The following is a 20,216-nucleotide window of genomic DNA, read 5'->3' as shown; positions in this document are numbered from 1 at the left end:
AATGAATACGTCTGTTTTGAGGAAAATTCTCAATAAACAAACAAATGTTTTGGTCCCCGCACAACCCCATTAGAATTGATAGATTACGTACTTCTAAATAGCAAACACCTCTAAATAACGGACGTGGATAGGTTTTGTGGATAGGTCCGGTAGGCTTAAATAACTATAAATAACGAACACAATTCTATTGCATTCTAATAATGTTGAATAATAATAGTTATATTAATAAAACGAATGATCAATATTATAAATTATTTGTTCGTTTTCGCGGTTCACATTGTCTGGGTAGGACCATATTTCTCGGGCAATGTACACACATACAATCAATAAACACGAACCTGTACGAACGATAATGAAAAAAATACACATTACGCGAACAGTGATGTCTTATAACCATTACATATCTACCTTTAGTATCGTATTTATCATTACCCCAGTACGGTCGCGTTTGACATTGAAAAATAAAATCGACGTAATAAAATGTAATGATGCAATGATACAAATCGTTCCTGAGTTAGCCACTCGATTTAAAGTTGAAAAAACTCAAACGAAACCATACTCAAGTCACTGATAGATCTATCCGTAAGCGGTGTGATGCGGCGAAAAAATAAATAAAATCGGATTATAGGTAGGAAAATTGTTGGTGGTGATTGGAAAGGTGATGAAAGCCCGGCGTTTAAAAAAACATTTTTTTTAATGATCTTGGAGTAACTTGGAAAACTAATAATAAAACTTGGATGATACAAGAACTTATGAATGAGTGGTTATCGAATTTCGATAAATAAATGCTAAGTCGATTATTTTATATATTTTATTTATTATTTTTATTAATAATGCACCTAGACATTTCCGTTAAATTTGCATAATGTAAAACTTCTGTGTTTTCACTAAACGTGACTTCAAAACTCATAACCACATTAGTCTTTTAAAATACCTAATTTTGTCTATATAATAAATATCGAAAATATAGAATAACCAAAACGTAACAGTTTTTGATGCAGACTACATTGGATTTAAAAAAAAAAAAAATAATAAAAATCAAAGTTCAAGGTGTTAGATTATTTTGATGTCTTAACACAAAAAGAGGAGTTGAATTGCGAGTTAACAAAACTAACTTCAACAGTATGTCCAACAAAGCACAGTGCTATGATTCAAAAGATGGCTGGTGGATGTGTACGCAAACTGAAGACTTATCATTCAAAATCGAAAAAACTATCAATATTGGTTATGATACTTTTGAAAATGAAAAAAATGATGAAGAACGAAGTATAGAACAGTATTTTTATTTCGTTGAAGTAAAAATTTAACTCATAGAAGCATTACAGTAAATCGGTTGAAGACATTTTGTTTCTAAAGAAAAAATTTAGTTCCACTGTAATTAGTTAGTAAACTACAATCTAATTTTGAATAAATGTATAATTTATTTTTTAAGTCAATAAAACTTAATTTTGCAAAGAGGCACATACGTCATATTCATTTATTAATTTTTTTCAATAACGGACACCTCTCAATAGCGGACAAATTTTATGTTCCATACATTTTTATTTATTTGTTAAAAAATAATTATTTTTAATTTATTGTGGAGTTGTAATGATGCATTCACTTAAAAATAAGAATGAAAAATATATTTTAATACATGAACATACTTATATTATAGTTACATACAAGTTTAATTTACAATGAATAAAATATATTTTCATCAATCGTAATACATAAATAAACAAGTAAAATAAATAGATTTTTTTTTTTTAGTTGTTTTATTAATTTTAAGATTTTAGCGAAGAAGTATTGGTCTTTAGAGTATTTTTACTTCAGGAAGTACTATTTGACGCTAGGGTAGTGCTCCAAAAGTTAATATTGTAGCGTTTCTATAGATTGAGTACTTTATATTTTTCCAATATTTGTTGAGAAAATCATTGTTATTTATAGATTGACTTTATTTTTTTTAAATAATGTTTCAATATTAATTTATAAAATGCTATTTCTAGATTCTTTAAATTTTCAAATTCTAATTTACAAGGCGAGATGTAATTGTGAAGCTCTACTGTATCTTTTCAAATATTAAAATTAACAAAATTTTTAATTTTAACTAATATAATATACAACTTGAATACTATGGTGAATAATCATACATTAAATGAAAAATTTGATCGAAAGACTTTTATACATTTTTACGATAATTATTTATTACACAAAATTTGTACTAGGTTTAGAGTGAGTTTAAATAAATTGATTTGGAAAGACATTATTGGTGACTTATTAAAGAGACCAATGAAGTGGGAATTTGAATTTTTATTCAACTAATAATTTATGGCATCAATCGTAATTTAGACACATAATAAAGTTATGTGGCATAGTGTCAGATGACAATTTGGTGGATATAAAATAAGCGGTGATTTAGTATGGAGTGAACACGTTTATACTTAAATGATATTTTTTAATAAAATTAATATTGATTAAATATGCCTTTACGAAGTGAATAGCTTTTAGTCATAGAATGGGGTGTTAGTGACCATATTTGAAACGTTTGTTAAAAAATTAGATTTGGCCAAAGTACGATTTGGCTTTTAGATTTGAAGTTGTACAAATGGGTAGGTGAGCCAGTTGATACATTTTTCTTATTAAGGTCTTGTGTTAATTTCGATTGAGAATTTTATACATGTTGCATTCTTTTTAATTTTCTGGCAGACCTCTTTTACAGAAAGCACATTATTGTTTTTAATTTTTTTTTTAAGTTTAACAAATAGTTATTAGATGTTGCTTTAGTTAAATCATATCTTATGTTAGCAATGTTTTTGATGGTCGATTTCCTTTATTATCAAAGCTTTTTTTCATTGAAGTAGTCGAGTGAATATTTTTTTATTAATATTCAACATTGTTTTTCAGATTAAAGTTCATATTATATATTTAGTGTCGGCATTGGTGTGTTTTAAATAGTGTATTAAATACTCTATAATTAAGCAAAGTGTAAGTACATTTTATTTTTAAATGAGTTAAAGTTGACTTTTAATTCAAATGTTTCGGGTTAAAGCCTTCTAAAAGTCATTTAGCTATCAAATTAACAACGCATCCCATTTATGTGGGTAGAGGTAAAGTACTATTTGGCCAATGTGTAAGTTGTTCAGGTAACTAGAATTTATATGTAGATGGTCGTTTAAGTTAGTGTAGGTGACGAAATTTTATATTATTATGTTAATTATCGACAGGGTAAATGCAGCATTGTGAATTTAAGTGACGAATTACCTGAATTTTTTTACATTTTTATATTAATTTTGGCGAAGGGGTTGATGACCAAGAGACAATTGGTTTTTTATTAGTAGAAGTTGAGTCTAAATTAATCATATTAAAATATAATACATTTTTTTTTGTCTTTGCCATTTTTACAGTTTAAATTTTAACGGTTTTAATTGTGGATACAATTTTTTGATTTTTTTCCTACCACCATTCCGCTGATATTTAATTTAAGTCAAAAGATAATCACATGAACAATACCTGAAGTTGATATATATTGAACAACGGCTAATTTAATTACCTAACTGATTATATATATTGCATTTTATTTCGTAATGTCTTTTCATCATACATAGAATTGGATTAATTTACATTAAAACTTTCGAATTATAAAATAATACCTAAACATGACGTTTAGGAACCATAGAATTATATACGCACGCATTGTTTGATATATATTCGCAAATGATTTTCATACTTATCGGGTTTCTGTTTATTTAACAATTTAGCTATTTCACGATAAAATTCAAATGATCACTAAGGTTTAATTATGCAATATGGTAATAAAAATAAAATTCTGCATTGGTATTAATGATATCGTTAAACAAGTATTATTAAACGTCTTCAAATGATGAAAAATCAATATATTATATGAATTAAATGAATACATCACTACTATGCGTTACAACAATAAAACTTGATGTGATGTAATTAAATTAATGTAAATAAGTACTCTACAGATATAATATTAGGAGTATTGAAGTTGAAAAAATCAGATATACAAACGCACGCACGTACGGATTTAGTCGGTTGGACGGTTCACAATGTTAGCATTAATACCGTTACTATTCAGAATAATCAAATTGAAAAATATTGATTTTCCCTACATTTAGAGAGATGCATGTAATAATAGCCTACCTTTTTGTACAAATAACCTTTGTCTGGTTTTTGCCGAACATATTACAAACCTTAATGTGATCCCACAGACTACTAATTTTTGTTACATGATGCAAAAAAAAACGAATAGGCGATGGTCCATTTCATATAGGGATGAACGCTGTTGTAAGCAAGTCATTGTTAATTATGAAACTGCAGTTCTTGGGGGAGGGGGCGGGCGCGTACAGACCTTGTATTAGATTTTCAGGCAAACAACTGGGCCAAGGTTTGGTCCCGGAAATTCGGGACTATGATTAATTACGTGGCCGGATATGGTCGGATCGTGTTCACCTGGGCTTGATGTCCATTTACTGTACGTGTTCTCCAATACAAAGCACAATGAATACCTTTATTCGTATATGCTCGGGATTTAGGATCGTCATTGCACTAGCCAACTGATCCCTGTTCACCTAACGACCCGGTTTGTTAACTTGCGATGGTCTGTTGTGTCGTATATTCTAATGATAACTTATCATTATTCCCGTTCAAACGTCACTTTCAGCACACATTTTACCTTATAATTACGTATACCACGGGTGTACGTTATCAATTTTAGGTAAATACAGAGTCCGAAATGACATGTTTTCTACTGTGTAATTTAAATGTTCAACAACAAAGTGACTGAAGGTATCTAGGTAAAAAGATAAGAAACTACGTCTGTTAAACAAATTAAAACAGTAGTAGTTAAAACGTTTATAATATTATTTCCGTTACATCGTTCGTAGTTTTTAGTTACGTGGCTATTATTTTATTGACATATCATATTGTTATATTACGTTGGACGTGCAATGTTGTACACTTATTTGAATGACAATACTTTAATAAAATACTAGCTAACGGTATCACGTAGTTATGAATTAATTTTAAAACATGTGAATTCATATGACACAATGACAGTTTATGAATTAAAATATAAAAATTATGATTATGTCGTACAAGTACCTATATGGTTTATTGACGAGAATTAGTATTTTTTTTCTTTCTAATGTTCGATATTATTTGTTGGTATATAAATAACCCAACTCTGTATTAAGTTCAACTGCTTAACAAAGATTAATGCATGCTCAATGTTATATTATTTAGGGTATACCTTTCCGTTTAGTTAATAATTTATTCATCGAATCAAAAGTAAAAATTTTGGTATACTATCTTGTACATAATTTTTCAATAGGTAAACATTTGTCTTTCATTAACTTTTGAATAATTAACTTTATCCGCATAAATGATTTATTAAGTGACCTTTACTTTTGAATAATAACACAGTATTATAATATATTGTTTACGCGCAATTATAATAATTCACAAATATAACAATAAATTATTTTCCTATCTATTGTTTTTTTTTTTTTTTTGATTAATTAAATAATTTAAAATAGATAATAAATTTGAAAAAAATATTGTAACTTAAAATAATATTTCATATAATTTTCATAAAACACTTTAAATATTATTATAATATTATTTGTAATTTTATAAGTATATTGTATTATTTTAAATGTTTTAACAATAACTGATATGTTTAGTTTTCATAATTTATTAACTTCAAGTATAATATTATTAATTAATTTAATATAGAATGTAGTTTATTCACCTAATAGAACTAGATTCTTTAATTAAATATTTTCAAGAATATTATGTTGTGTAAATTTAGTGAATATAATAGTATGATATATTATTATGAACGAACGCACTTAATTAATAAAAATACTAGATTTATAATGTAAATTAAAACTTACGCAGAATATTTTTAGGTAATGATTAATTTATCAATAGAAGTAGATAATGTTATGACGATAATTATAGAGAAAATAAAAGATATTATATGACTTACCGTCCGATTCCCTAGATTTCTCACTCTGCAGTTCAAATAGGCAGTGTGACCGACTAACGCAGTGACATTTTTTGACGCGACTTTGTCAAAATAAGGACCCCTTATGGACGTAGCTTCAATTAAAGGTGAAATCGTTTCATCTGGTACTTTGTGATCAATGGATCCTGATACCAAATCTAAAAATAAATAAGTACAATTATGTTAAATATAACTAAGATATCAACTGATTAGATTAATAATATTTTTATAATAATAAACCGATATATGGTATAACTATTAATAAAATGTTATTACTATTTCAACTTAAACTTAAATCAATGTGATTTTTTTTTTTTTTGAAATTTATAGGTACAACATTTTAATGAGTTTTTATATAAAATATTATTAAAAACTTTAAATATTTTATGAACTACATTATAAAAATAATAATATACTTTTTTTTTAATAACCAACTATTAAATTAAACTAATATTATATATTGCTATAAAATTAGTTTAAAAACTTTACTTTAAATTCTCAAGTATTATTTTTAACATAAAATATACGATTTTTAAATCTTTTATATATTCTGAGTATTTCTGTAGCGAAAACATTCCAATTTTCACAAATTGTTTTACAATAACCACTTTATTCTTCGCTGTTTGATAACTTGGAACATCAAGAAACTAATTATTTAAACTCACAGGCAAAATAAATGCATATTATAATAAAGGAAATAGTAAAGGATTTTGTATCAACACAATATTTAGAAAAAAAGAAAATAATAGTTTTATAGTCTAATCATTCTTGTATCAAATTTATACTAGAAAAAAAAAAACTTCAAAAGACTTAATTCTTCCGGATTGGGGATGTCATTTGTTTCGTATAATAATAAAACCATTCAAAATGTATTCTTTTGATCCTCTGGCTTTAAAATGATCCAACTGGAAGTATCTTAAATAACAAAAAAAATAAGAAGTTTTTTAAATGAGTTGTATCTTGTCAATCGTTATAAGTATATTCTATGCACTTGAAACTTTTATTTTCCTAAACGTTGTTATAAACAACCTTTGTTAAGTTTTACATAATATAATAATATATGACATATTTGTGTACAAACTTTTGAATTATAGTTATTTATTTTATTTTCATAGTAAAATTATAAGTAAATATTTACTTATTACAAGATGTTTATTTTATATTATAAATTTAGAAATTAATATTGGGAACTTCAATTCTGTATACAGACAGCTTTAATTCATATTATATTGAGAATACATTTATATATATTTATATTATTGTATTAGTTGTTTTAAAAATAGTTATTAAGTATTATTATTATAATTTAATAAATTTCTATACATTATAATGGCACACAAATTATTAATTTATATTTATTATCAAGATAATTGCTATTCTTAATGATTGTATACTACATAATACAGCATCAGTAATTTACTACCCAAAAATTCTACTACCAGAAACTCAGTATTATCATTAACTACACTAAAATTTCATTGTTTTAGAACAACGTATTTATACTCAAGAACTAAGTAGAATGTCACACAGTGATGTCTGTTATTAAAAAAATGGATCAATGAAGCGACGAAAAAATGTTCATTGCCATTGTATCGTAGCCTATGAATACACACGTCACTTTTTATTAAAAAAAGTGGTTGTTTATAACATTTTCAATATAAAAAGGACGATACACCTTAATTTTTCCTTTTAATAATAAAAAAGTACACGAAAATACGGAATAAAATGGGCAAAAAGTAAAACTTCAACAATATAAAATACTTAAACAATTAAAATATGGCGTATTTTCTATTATTTAAATCAGACAATAACTAAGATATACATTTAATTCTCCAGACATATTCACGAAACTGCATTAAAATGTGTTAAATGTTTTGTGATGGCGCAATGTACTATATTATGTTCTCCCACTTCTACAACAATCGGATATGCATAATACATATTACTCTGTGCATAAAAAGGGACAATATCATATTCTATGCACTCACTATAATAGTATAATTTAAATAAAATATCATTTTATTTTTACATTATGTTGATTAAATTATAAATAAACATATTTTACAATTTTCAACAAACAACATTTAATAATGAAATTAATTATTATTGATTATTAGAGGTATTCGAGTAATAAGTATAAGAAATTGTAATTATTCACGTAACTCGATTAATATATAATGTGTAATAAGACTATTAACAAACTTCCATAACAAATATTACTTACTATATTTGTTAAATAATCCTGGTACACTCCGTATATTATTATGATAGTATTATGCCGTACATTATGTATCATAAACAACAGATATAAAACGCCCAATACGACTAATTAAAAAAAAAAAACAACAAAGAAGTGTGTATAATAATGCAAGTAACTAACACTAACTCTACATGTTTATTATCCTCCCGTTTTTTATTAGAAATTAAAAGTTTTATAAGTCGTAAAACTAATATTTTCAATTAAACTTTGTACATTTTTAATTTTTAATGTGTTGACGTAGTTTCATATAACATTTAGAGTTAAGAGTAATATTATGATTTCTGAGACAATATTACACCTGAATATTCTACTATTAAATCCATATTGTAGTATACACTGAATTCATTCAATTTAAAATTCATTTAGTAATGAGTTATTATATTATAAAGAGTATTAACTCTCAAAGAACAATTATAGAATTTAAAAGTCCTATTTTTTTTATCGAAATCAAATTTTAATAATTTAATAATAATGATTGAATGATTTGAATTTGATTGTTATTAAAAAATAAATAAAAATAACATGAAGAAAAAGAGGTATGTATCGCTAAATAAATCGTCATGTGTACGATTTCACTATATTATATTTAATTTGTTCCTATAATAAACAACTTATAGTAAGTTGCTGTTATACGTTTCATTTTAATTTGAAAAGCGCACAAATATTTCCTACTTCTGTCATACCTCGGAGGTCTGATATCTAAAAATACTTTGAACGCTACACGGTCGCATGCGTATCACATTATTGATGATATATACCTAAAATTGAGTTAATTTTTCACATCCGTACACGATAACGCGATTGGTTATGCATTAAACGAGTGTCGTAGTTTTCGTCAATAACAATACGATCGACGTGCGCGTTAAACGTGTGGTGATATCGTACGAGTATATTTCTGTCCTGTGCTCAAAGTTAACATCTTAATTTTAATCTTATCAGTGTTAAATAAGTTTGGGCACGTAAAACGAATTTCCATCGTTTAAGCCGGTGTTCCGGGGCGTGTGCCAAAGAGCAAGTGAAGTTATATCCATCTAATGACATAATTTAATATTTAAGTACCACATATTATATATACCATACGGAGATATAAATTATATCCACAACAAACGAACGAACACGCGCACGCACATATCGTTGTATTATTAAATAGCACAATACGGCTCTTTTGCGTAACACGTGTAATTGATTTAATGTATGTAATTTATCCGGTACACAAGCAGCGTTTTATGACTAAAAAAAAAAAAAAAATTGAATATAAAAAATATAGATATACGAAATACGGACAACCTTGGAACCGATTAAACGGAATCGATTTGGTTATTAAAATGAAAAAAATAATGAAACAATACCAAACAAAATAAACCAAGGCACCGCGGGGATGATTTTAACAGCCGACCTTTTTTTTTTTCCCCCGTCTAAAATAATAATATTCATTTGACGAATATGATATTATTTTTGTTATTGACGGTGATCAGATCGATTTATCGTAATGAATATAAAACATTTTATATATATATATCATTATATACGCGGCGTCGGCGAACGGGGTGCACGAGATAAAGAGGACGCAGCGATGTTGAAATATCGCGGGGCCGAGAATAGAGAAACAATCTATCAACTGGTGTGTGCACCCCGCCACACTGGCTGCAGCAGTAGTTGCCATCACATCGTCGTCACCCGGCCGAATCGATGTCCGTAAAACGATATCAATCACGCGCTTTTCATCTTTTTTCTTTTTTTTTTTCCGTCCGCCTCCCCGCCGCCGCCGACTGTCCCACGACGCACACCGCGCCCCACAACCGAACGGCCCCGTGTCTGCCATTGTCAGATTTTCGAATGGAAACGATATTTTTATTATTTTCATTCGGTCATTTGCCACCAACGCCGCCGCCGCCGCCGCCGCTTTATTGCGGTACGAAATAAGAATAAAAAGGAGAAAAAAAAACCGCATTTACCCTACACACGTAATATTTTATACTCGCGCATATACGAGTACTCGCGCGCGCCCGCGTGTGCGCGTTTGTGCGTGTCTGAGTGTTTGCGATATAAGAAACCGCAGACGGTATTTAGAATTTCACCGGCGACGAGGCGGCTGGCGGTGCCGGTGGCGGCGAGAGGCGGCGGGAGACGGGCTACGGTCGCAACGGACAAAATAATTGCTCCACAGTCGTATATATTCTGCATGCTTGCGACTAATAGTGTGCGTTTCAGAGTTATGGCGATAACTCGCCGTCTTGAATTCACGTGCGCATACCCATATACCGTACACCTACACACAACACACACGCGCCTGATAGATATATCTGTGTATAGACGCGTTACCGTAGTGCCGTTATCTGTAACGACATAGTTTTCCCCGGCCTTTGCGAGAGACGCGGCGAAACAACTGCAACCGTATAAACCGTGCGCGCGGATAACACGATGGCAATATCCCATACACCGCGCGTACACGGTAAAATGTATAAACATTAAAATAACTAATTCGGTGTGCAGAATTAGACTGTATTCTGTCGGGTATTAGTGAGTGCCTCTCAGGAAGTTCGGAAAACAATGAACGGGACCCAGGGGGGAAAGAATTCACCGGATCAGTTTTACTTGAATATAAATTTACGGCTGAACAAATAAATAATTATAACGACTACGTACCGTGAAAGTCATTATAAAATCAAATTTATGGAATGATAAATTAAAATTTTTTCATCGTCACTGCGGTATATGAATAAAATTATTTAGGTACTTGTTATGTGATAGGTATTATAAAAAATAATAAATAAACTGAATTGCTTAGTCAAGAGCGTGCATAAATAATCATGCTTGTAGGATATTATGGTATGATTAAAAAATAATATATCAGCACATCGATAGTTTTATGTGGTTATTATAAATCTGGTAGTTTGTATTATTATAATTTCCCCGTTGCAATGAGGATAATATTCATAGAGTCGTTTATATAATTCTATATTAAATTATACAGTTCTCGACAAATACGGTATAAGTAGGTATGCGATCTTTATCCGGTTTCAACAGACCTGAAACTAATACACTAATACTTTTAGCATATTTACCATTATAGTTAATACCAAAATATTCCAATTCTTTCATTTTTCACTTAGTTATCATTTAAATGGTAAGGAATTAAATCTAGTTCATCCTCTGAGGAGTCAAAAGTAGTATTTTTAGATATTGTTCTGCTGTACAATTAATAGGTGTCAGGGGTTAGTCACTATAATATTATAGGTTTGTTCAATTCGTATTCGATAATAGATTATTCTATACGAAAAACGATTACGAGCGAAACAGTCTATAAGCCTATAATAATAGGAAGTGATATATATTTTTTATTTAGCTAATAAACTCATTTACTTTACTTTTAGTATACTATTATAGAATGATATACATTTTTTCGAAAATATTGGATTTATTCTATTATCGGTATTAAATAATTAAAATCATATCATATCAACATAAATAACACAACATTTTAATGACATCTCTCTAAAAATATCTTAAAACAGTAAAAATAGATTTATGGTACCTATAAATTGAAAAAAAAAATATATTGCGTATGGTAAAAATGAATGATAATATAAAATATAAAAGCTTAAAGTTCCGTGAATAATGTTTTTTAAATATTTTACAAATTATTATTAACATACCTTTATTTATCGTTTAAAATTTAAATTAGTAATTTCGTCGAAATTGGAAGTTAAAATGTCCATAAAAAATAATTATTTTTACACATTTTTTAGATTTTATGATTTCAGTACATTAGTTTATAAGTTTATTTATTTATAAGTAGCTCTACTTATAAAGAATCTTGTATAACATTTTCAAAACCTAGATTCATAAGAAAAGCTTTCATGAATTTTTTACTACGAAGTAGTTTGTAATTTTATTTTTCATATTTTTATACATATATAAGAAAAACTTTTACGAAATCTTATATTGAATTTTCAATTTTTTTTCTTTTGATACCAAAAAATTTTTTATCGACATAAAATTTGAAAATTGTTTGAATAATAAAAATGATAATATAAACACTCGATGAAAGTTTCAAGTATCTATTATTACTTTTTTTTTTTTAAACAATAAAACATCAAAAATTGTTTGTGGATAAATAATTATTTTACCGTTGAATATTATTGAATGCCAAAAACATTTGAAAAAGCTCATTGGTTTTCCACTAAACTTTTTTTTTCATATAAAGGTTAAAAAAATAATAATGAATCTTTTACTAAAAGGTATAAAAAGAAATATTTTCACGAATAATATCTAACTAAAAAATAATTTACTAATTTTTGCTATTTTTATGATTTTTTTCAAAATTCTAGCTTTAAACCTTTAAAAACAAATATTGTAACTACAGATTTTTGATATATTTTATTAGGAATTATGCGCTTTGTATAATATTTCAAAGCATTTCTTTCCAGCAAATCATTTTTAACATAATTTATAAAAAAAAAATAAAATATATCATGTCTATAAATAGTTCAAAATAACACAAAATAATCGATGATTGTATTGTAAATACAAATCAATAATATTAACATTTGATGGAAAATTTAAATATCTACGGTTATTCGTAATCAAGTTACATTAAAAAAACAAAATCGATTTTGTTGAAAATGGAATTTACATAAAAATCCCAGTTTTTCTTACTTTAATTTTTTGTTTGTTCTTTCTGGTTATATAAGAGAACTATGAATTTTAAAGTTTGACCTTTTTAAAATATAAACTAGATACAATTTCATAGTCATAACTACCTCGTTTCTGAAAATTGAAGTATTTTATAAGCAGCTTGTGGCCTCGTAACTCACAACTTATAACTCATAAAAAAAAATTACATCATGAACCTTCACTCAAATTCTAAAATCAGGGAAAAATGGAAATTTTTGTCATATGTAAAATTAGTTTATAATAAAAAATGTTTTCTTATTTTTTAATGATTTGAAAACAAATAACGGTAAATACGATCAACTCCGCTCAAAGTAATTGTTATAAGTAGATATTTGTCATTAAATTCAAATTTAAACACAATACATGTATTACATTCAGATTACAATGATGCTTATTGTAAAGTTGGCATATATTGTACGCATAATATTATGCTGTTTGTTACAAATTTATAGTCGATAAGTTTAGTTTAGTAGTTTAAGCAGGAAAATTTGTAATTTTCTCGCAGAACAATTAAAGCTTAAGATTTAGAACAATTATACTGTGAAGACTCTAACTTTACAACATTTCCCCATAATTCTTTAAATATAGACTACATTATTATGTGTATGGTTGAATATTTTAATTTTAAATATTATGTAAATGGAATTTACAAATGAATAAATTGTCCGAAAAATAAAATAAAATTCAAAAAAGTTCTGCCAAGAGTTTCTCCGAATGTCGGATATGTCCACGAGGCAACATTGAATGATGAAAATAGAGCTAACAATACAACCGAGGGTGGAATCATAGATTCTCTAATCTAGTAGGCCATAACCATCCATTTGGATTTAAATAAAAACTGTAGAAGATACCAAAATAAAATAGTAAAATTTAGAAATTACCTATACAACGAATAAAAAATAAAAAAAATATAACTGTAAAAAATTAAATTACATTAAACGAATTTATGACTACGATAAGAAAAACATTTTTTTTTAGTTTTTTAGGAATTATTTCTTAAAATACAATAGCATTATTTATATTATAAAATCTAAATATTAAATTTTTTCTAAGATTATTTATATACTTCATTATTTTTATATGTTATCTATTATTGTATTACGATTTTTCGATTTTTTGTTCTAATTTTTATGATAAATATTGTATGTTACAGTATAGGTAATTAACAAATATTATAAAATAGTACAATATATAGATTTACAACATATAGATTTTTTTTCTTGGTTTTTTTTCCGAAATTTTTATAACGATTTATCAATTAGAATAAGTGATAATAATATAAAAACTGTGTTCTGACTTCTTGGAAATACATATTAGCTTGAACATGGATCTCTCGATATTATTCAATTAGAACAATTGAATAAAAAAAAGAAACATACATATTTTTTTAGACTACTCATTTGAGCGTTGAACTAATGACTTAGTTGAATATACTTTATTCATATGGATGAAATATGGAGTTGTAATATACACATCCAATTACTTAATGGATACATCCCGATGACTGAATGGAGTTGTTATATCTCATTGGTTAAACTAATATTTGACGTTAATTTTTGAATCATTTTGTATTTAATTTTTAATTTTTACGTTAATGGTACAACTTAGAATCTGATAATTTATATATTATTAAAACAAACAAAACGATTAACCGATACGAAATATGAACATATAAGTAATTGGTTAAGACTTGAAACTTTAAGAATATAATAATTGAATAGATTCTTCGTAGTTAATAATTTAAACAATACTATCATAAGTTATAACCATAATTAATTGAAGTTTCAACTTGAACAGTTCAATATATTAATTTTAGTTCAACATTAGTACATAGCGGAATGCGTATGAACCAGTATTGAACCTCTGTGTGAATATAATATCTAGTGAAGTTTTAATAGTTCTATAGATAACAGTAAGAAACATTAAAACATGCATACCAAATAAATTTGCCCGTGATACTATTTAGTTAATTATAGCATAGCAACTTTAAATGTGTTTTCCAAATTATATATTATGATTTATAATTATGTTTTTATTTTCAATAACATTCTTATAAAATACCTAATTGATAGGTATAGTTTTTTCGTGATAAATTTACGATAAATTTAGAATTTAAATGTTCACAAAATATAAATCACACTTATACAATACTAACTATAACAATAGCATTTCATAATTTTGTATACATAATGTAATTTTTTTTTGTGAGTAAAACACTTATAAAAGTAACACATGGTTCTCTTAATTTAATCATATCATAATTCAAAAATACAAGACCACAATTTTTTTATAAGCATTTAAAGTTAAATTTGTAAGCAATTTGTTAGAAATCATAAAAATACGTAACTATTTTGTAGCCAGAAATTCATAATTTAAACCCCTAAGACTTGAAAATATAATCCAAAAATCTCCTTAAGTTTTTTTTTTACTGTAATTGAAAAAAAAAAGTTTACTTTATAAAGCCATATGAATTGTTTATATGCAATATTGAAGTTAAAGTTTTTATAATAATGGATATTCAATAGTAATGTAATTAATTTTCAAACGATTTTGGTCTTTTTTTAATTTAAAAATATTTAGTGTAGAAATTTAAAAGATTTCACTTAAATTTTAATTTTTTATTCATATTTATATTTTAAAAAAATATTAATTTATTTAAAACTATTACGTAGAACCTATATTCTAACCGTTCTATGGTAAGACGGTAAATTTACTTGAGAGTCAATAATAATAGTATTTTATAAAGCTATTTACTATTAAAATAATTAATAATATAGTAAACTATTAACTATTATTAACAGTAAAATAAATTACTAGACAATTGAAAATATAAGTAGTGATATTTGACGCTCTGTTCATTCAAGTCGTCAATCTATGTATCAATTATGTTACTCAATGCTTTATAAATATTGTAAATGTTAATGCATAGATATTAATATATTTCCTGAATTTGTTGTATTTTTTCATGTTTTTGAAGAACCTTATATTTTTTAGAATTTGCATAAATCATTATTTTTGTTCATTATAGTTAATTTTTTATCTCAAACCATATAAATAGAAAATACCTCAATAAGCCGTAATTGTAACATTTATATCAGACTACAATTATTTTACAATAATAATTGTACCTGACATTTATGGTGTACAAACATAAATCTATTGAAACTTTGAACTCGTTAGTACTTATATGATTGATCTAAGTATGAGTGTTACGTTAAAACATTTTGGGAACTTATGAAGTAAGTAGTCTCACTAACACTCTGCAAGTTACACTATTAATTTAATAAATTGCAGATAGTAGTAACTTAATAATATTTATTATTATAATTAAGAGTATTTATTTTTAAAATGTTTTTACATTTTTAATAAAATTTATAGTAACTGTCTTTCTATTATTAAATTTAAATTAATTAATATGGAGTTGAATTTAAACGGTAGTAAATTGAACATTGTAACGAAAAATCGATTTTAATTCAAAATTACAATTAACGTTATAGAAATGACCAAAAATCAAAGTTACATTTTACGTGTTAAATATAATTATATTTAACATCATATTGGAATCATATTATACTGTAAAATGGACTTTGTAAACAACGAGTATTTATGGAAACTAAACTAGTAAACATAATGTTATAACTTATAATAATTCTGTGATTAATTTCTATTGGTATCAAAATTAAAGTAATTATGTTCTAAGAGTTTAATTTTAAAAATATTTCCAACAAATGATGTGTTCGCGGAAACCATGTATACCCGATCATGACGTATCGTCCTACATTAATGAAGACATAAATTCTAATTCTAGTAATAAATTTAGCGAATATATTATCAACATTAAACTTGAGTTATTTTTACTCCAGTGATTCTTGCATTGTTGAGCTATTGAACTCGAACAACAATTACGTTCATTATAATTTATTTCAGCTTTAGTTCGGAAGTTCAACGCAAACAGCAAAACGTCCGTTTGTTTGACTTATTTTGATGGATCAGCCTACGCAAAAAGACCTAAAGCTCGTCTAACAAGTATTGAAAAAATATTTATTTTATAAACCAGCTTTATTGATATACTGTAATGCTTGAGGTTTTGACAATATTTTAGAACAATTCGGCAAGAAAACGTTTGCCGGAAGTTCCGATACAAATATCCGACACACGATTACTAAATGTAAAACATGTGGTGACAATGGTAAACAATAATTATCTATGCACGATTAAATGTGTAAAACTATTTATAATCCGCATTTGGACTGTTAATATATTATAAATTAGGTACATGTATTATTTATGCGAGTTGTTTCTACTACACCAATGTTATGCTTTAAAATTGCATTATGCTGACCTGTTTAATATTCAAATTTTAATACTCATTGGTTCAATTAACCATTACATAATATTATTCAGTGATATCCACTAATAATGCGATGGTCAATGAATGTAAAATGGTTTGTATATAATACCATATTATTTACATATTATGCATACCGTTCTTCATACCATAATTGTATTAGTATTGAACTGAGTTCCGATAGATAGACAATATTTTAGATTACAATAGTAGGAGATTGTCGTTTATGTTACATTTATTTAATTACTTTAAAATACAACGTAGCAAATTCGAAATGTAAGTTATTTCTAAAAAAAAAAAAACGCAATAGAAATCGTAATAGATATCAATATTGATTGTTGAATTTCCCCTAAATTACAAGAATACACTCATTTTTTTTTATTATAATTTTTTGTTATTTGAAGAATGAATAAATCGGTTATAAAAGAGCTTAAATATATAATGGAGTACAACAATATGCAATATTTATATAATATCTATGTAAACTTTCATTTACTATAAAATTTTTTTTTTAGTTTTTAATTAATCGAAAACATAAATATTTGCTAAATAATAATTTCTATTGGTAACTTGTAACATATATTTAACTATAGTGACCATATTGCGCAATTTAAGTTCATATTTATTTCAAAAAATGAAAATATTATTGTAAAAAATAATAATATACCGATGCTGGCGTAGTATACTGTTTGAGACGATCGACGTTTAGTTATTACTTATTTAGATGTGTTGCCGTAAAAGATAGAAATAACCCTTTATTAAAATACGTAATTTAAATAACGCTAGAAGGATTTCGTTAGCAAAGAATGCCATCCAATTAACTTTTGGGTGCACTGGGAATGAAACTTTTTGTATTAACACTCGATGGACGCTTTCGTTTTTTAACGTCAGTTAGTGGTGGAGCACATTATTATGGATGAATCTCAAGGACCAAAGAGCAAACATTTTCTTTTCACCAACCCACCGACTGAACGAACAACTATCGTATCTTTCGGAGAAAGTTTCATTTTTAATTTAAAACTTTTGCGCTCGAAATGCTGAAACAGTTAAATCGAAATCATTTTGGTGTATTCCGTGGGCGGGTAAGTGGGGGCGGCCTAGAGAAGGAGGAATACAGTGAGCTCTGACCACATCACAACGGTTTAGCATGTTAACTCATCTCTAGTGTTTTTCTATCACACGTTGCAGCAAACCAGAATTCCAGTGGACGTAGTGCCAAGTCGGCGACCGACGTGTCAGAAGCCTTACCGGCTGACGTGTGTATGCAGATGGTGGGCGGACGAGTACGTGAAATATTAGACTTATTGGCCCGGTCGGACAACGACATAGGTTGCGAGGAAGCCTGTAAGTTGCAGAAACTGTTTAAATCGGTGATCCGAGCACTCGATGACTTACGGAGCGCTTGCTGTAGACCAGGCCAGGTAAATATCCCAATTTCCTTACTCGTTAGTTTTATACGTTTCACTTGCACCAGCAGTCATTTAAAAGGACCGATTAGAATTAAATGCGTTTTCGCGAATAATAGCATCCCGCGGTATCTCATCATTGTTATGATCATTTTATCATCGGGATTGTCGTCGAGTGTGACGAGAACAGCGGATACGACAATATGTATACGTAGTTTTTCTTAAAACGGTCGAATTTTTTCACTTACCAACATCTATGGACGATTATACTATCGTTATCACGTTGTTCCGTTTTAAATGCACTGTTATTCGTTTTATCTTTAATTATTCAAATGGAAAAAGAAAAAAAAAATCATAACCTATATCCATCATACTGTAGTCATCCATAATAGAGGATAAATAGATAAATTACAAGTATACGTATATCGTATATCCGTCGAACGACTACATTAATATTACTGGCGTTCGGTCGCTTTTAGAATATGACTACGTTGCGGAAGTCTCGCAAAAAGGCCGCTCGGCTATCCGGCGCCGGTTCGAAGACGTCCTTGTCGAATGAAGTTCTGATGTGCAAGCATTCACACAGCGTTTGTAATCAATGCACCGGTTCGGTCAAAACTAACTTGGAGACATTAATAAAAGCCGCTGCCAATTTCGGGTGCTTGTACGGTTATGCGATCAACTCGGACGTAGTGAACATACCTTAAGAGTACGTATTATTTAATATTATAAATTAATATGTTAACCCCGAGTCAAAAGTACTCAGTATAAATACTACCAGCTACCTGCTACTTCCATCCACAGATTTAGAAAATCCTATGGGACAACTGTGTTTACGTACCTATTATAAGTCCATCTCGTGTTTAATAATAAATCTTCAGTTTAAATTTCTACAAAAATTCTTTGAGTATTATGTATTTAATATAATATGATAAAATAAAACAATAATAAACAATAATATATAATAAATTAAATTTAAATTTTATTATGATACTGTATTTTGAAATACACATTTTAACCATATAATATATGCATATAGAAATAATACATCTTTTCTAAAAAAACTAAAACATTTTCTATCTTCTACTTATAATATGATTTATGCATTTATACGTGTAAATAAGTATATTTTATGCATAACTTCATTGTTGATTTTACCTAAGAATGAATATTTACAATTATAATTTACGAACCATTAAAATTAAAGGTTTTTTTTTTTTTAATTAGTTTATTTTATTTTTTGTTTTTATATAAAAAAAAACATTAAAATAAAAAATTTGGTGTAGTGTTTATTTAAAAAAAATGTTATCCAATTGTCACGATCTTTCGAACAATGACCCGTGTGTGTTTTTTTTTTATTATTATTCTAATCGATTACAAAATCCATGAGTAAACCCTTTTGTATACGGCTTTGCCTTTTTCATCTCCGGTCACCATCATTATTTTTCTTTTGTACTGATCTCTTTTTTTTCTTGTGTTCTCTTCCGTCCATATACATCTCTCTCGCCC

The 20,216-nt window shown here is 27.2% G+C and overlaps 1 protein-coding gene across 1 annotated transcript in view; it reads right to left on the bottom strand.

The window, feature by feature from the left end:
- LOC113555683 (zwei Ig domain protein zig-8-like) overlaps positions 1-20,216 on the bottom strand; it is a 248,019-nt gene that overhangs the window by 130,831 nt on the left and 96,972 nt on the right. Inside the window, exon 2 of the mRNA XM_026960187.1 lies at positions 5,999-6,174. Within this exon, the coding sequence (XP_026815988.1) occupies positions 5,999-6,174 (176 nt within the window). The remainder of the gene's footprint in view (positions 1-5,998; positions 6,175-20,216) is intronic.

This window comes from Rhopalosiphum maidis, chromosome 1, assembly GCF_003676215.2.
Source record: "Rhopalosiphum maidis isolate BTI-1 chromosome 1, ASM367621v3, whole genome shotgun sequence".
Lineage (NCBI taxonomy): Eukaryota > Metazoa > Arthropoda > Insecta > Hemiptera > Aphididae > Rhopalosiphum > Rhopalosiphum maidis.
The sequence above is the reverse complement of the archived record's forward strand: the minus strand, read 5'-3'. Positions and strand labels throughout refer to the sequence as shown.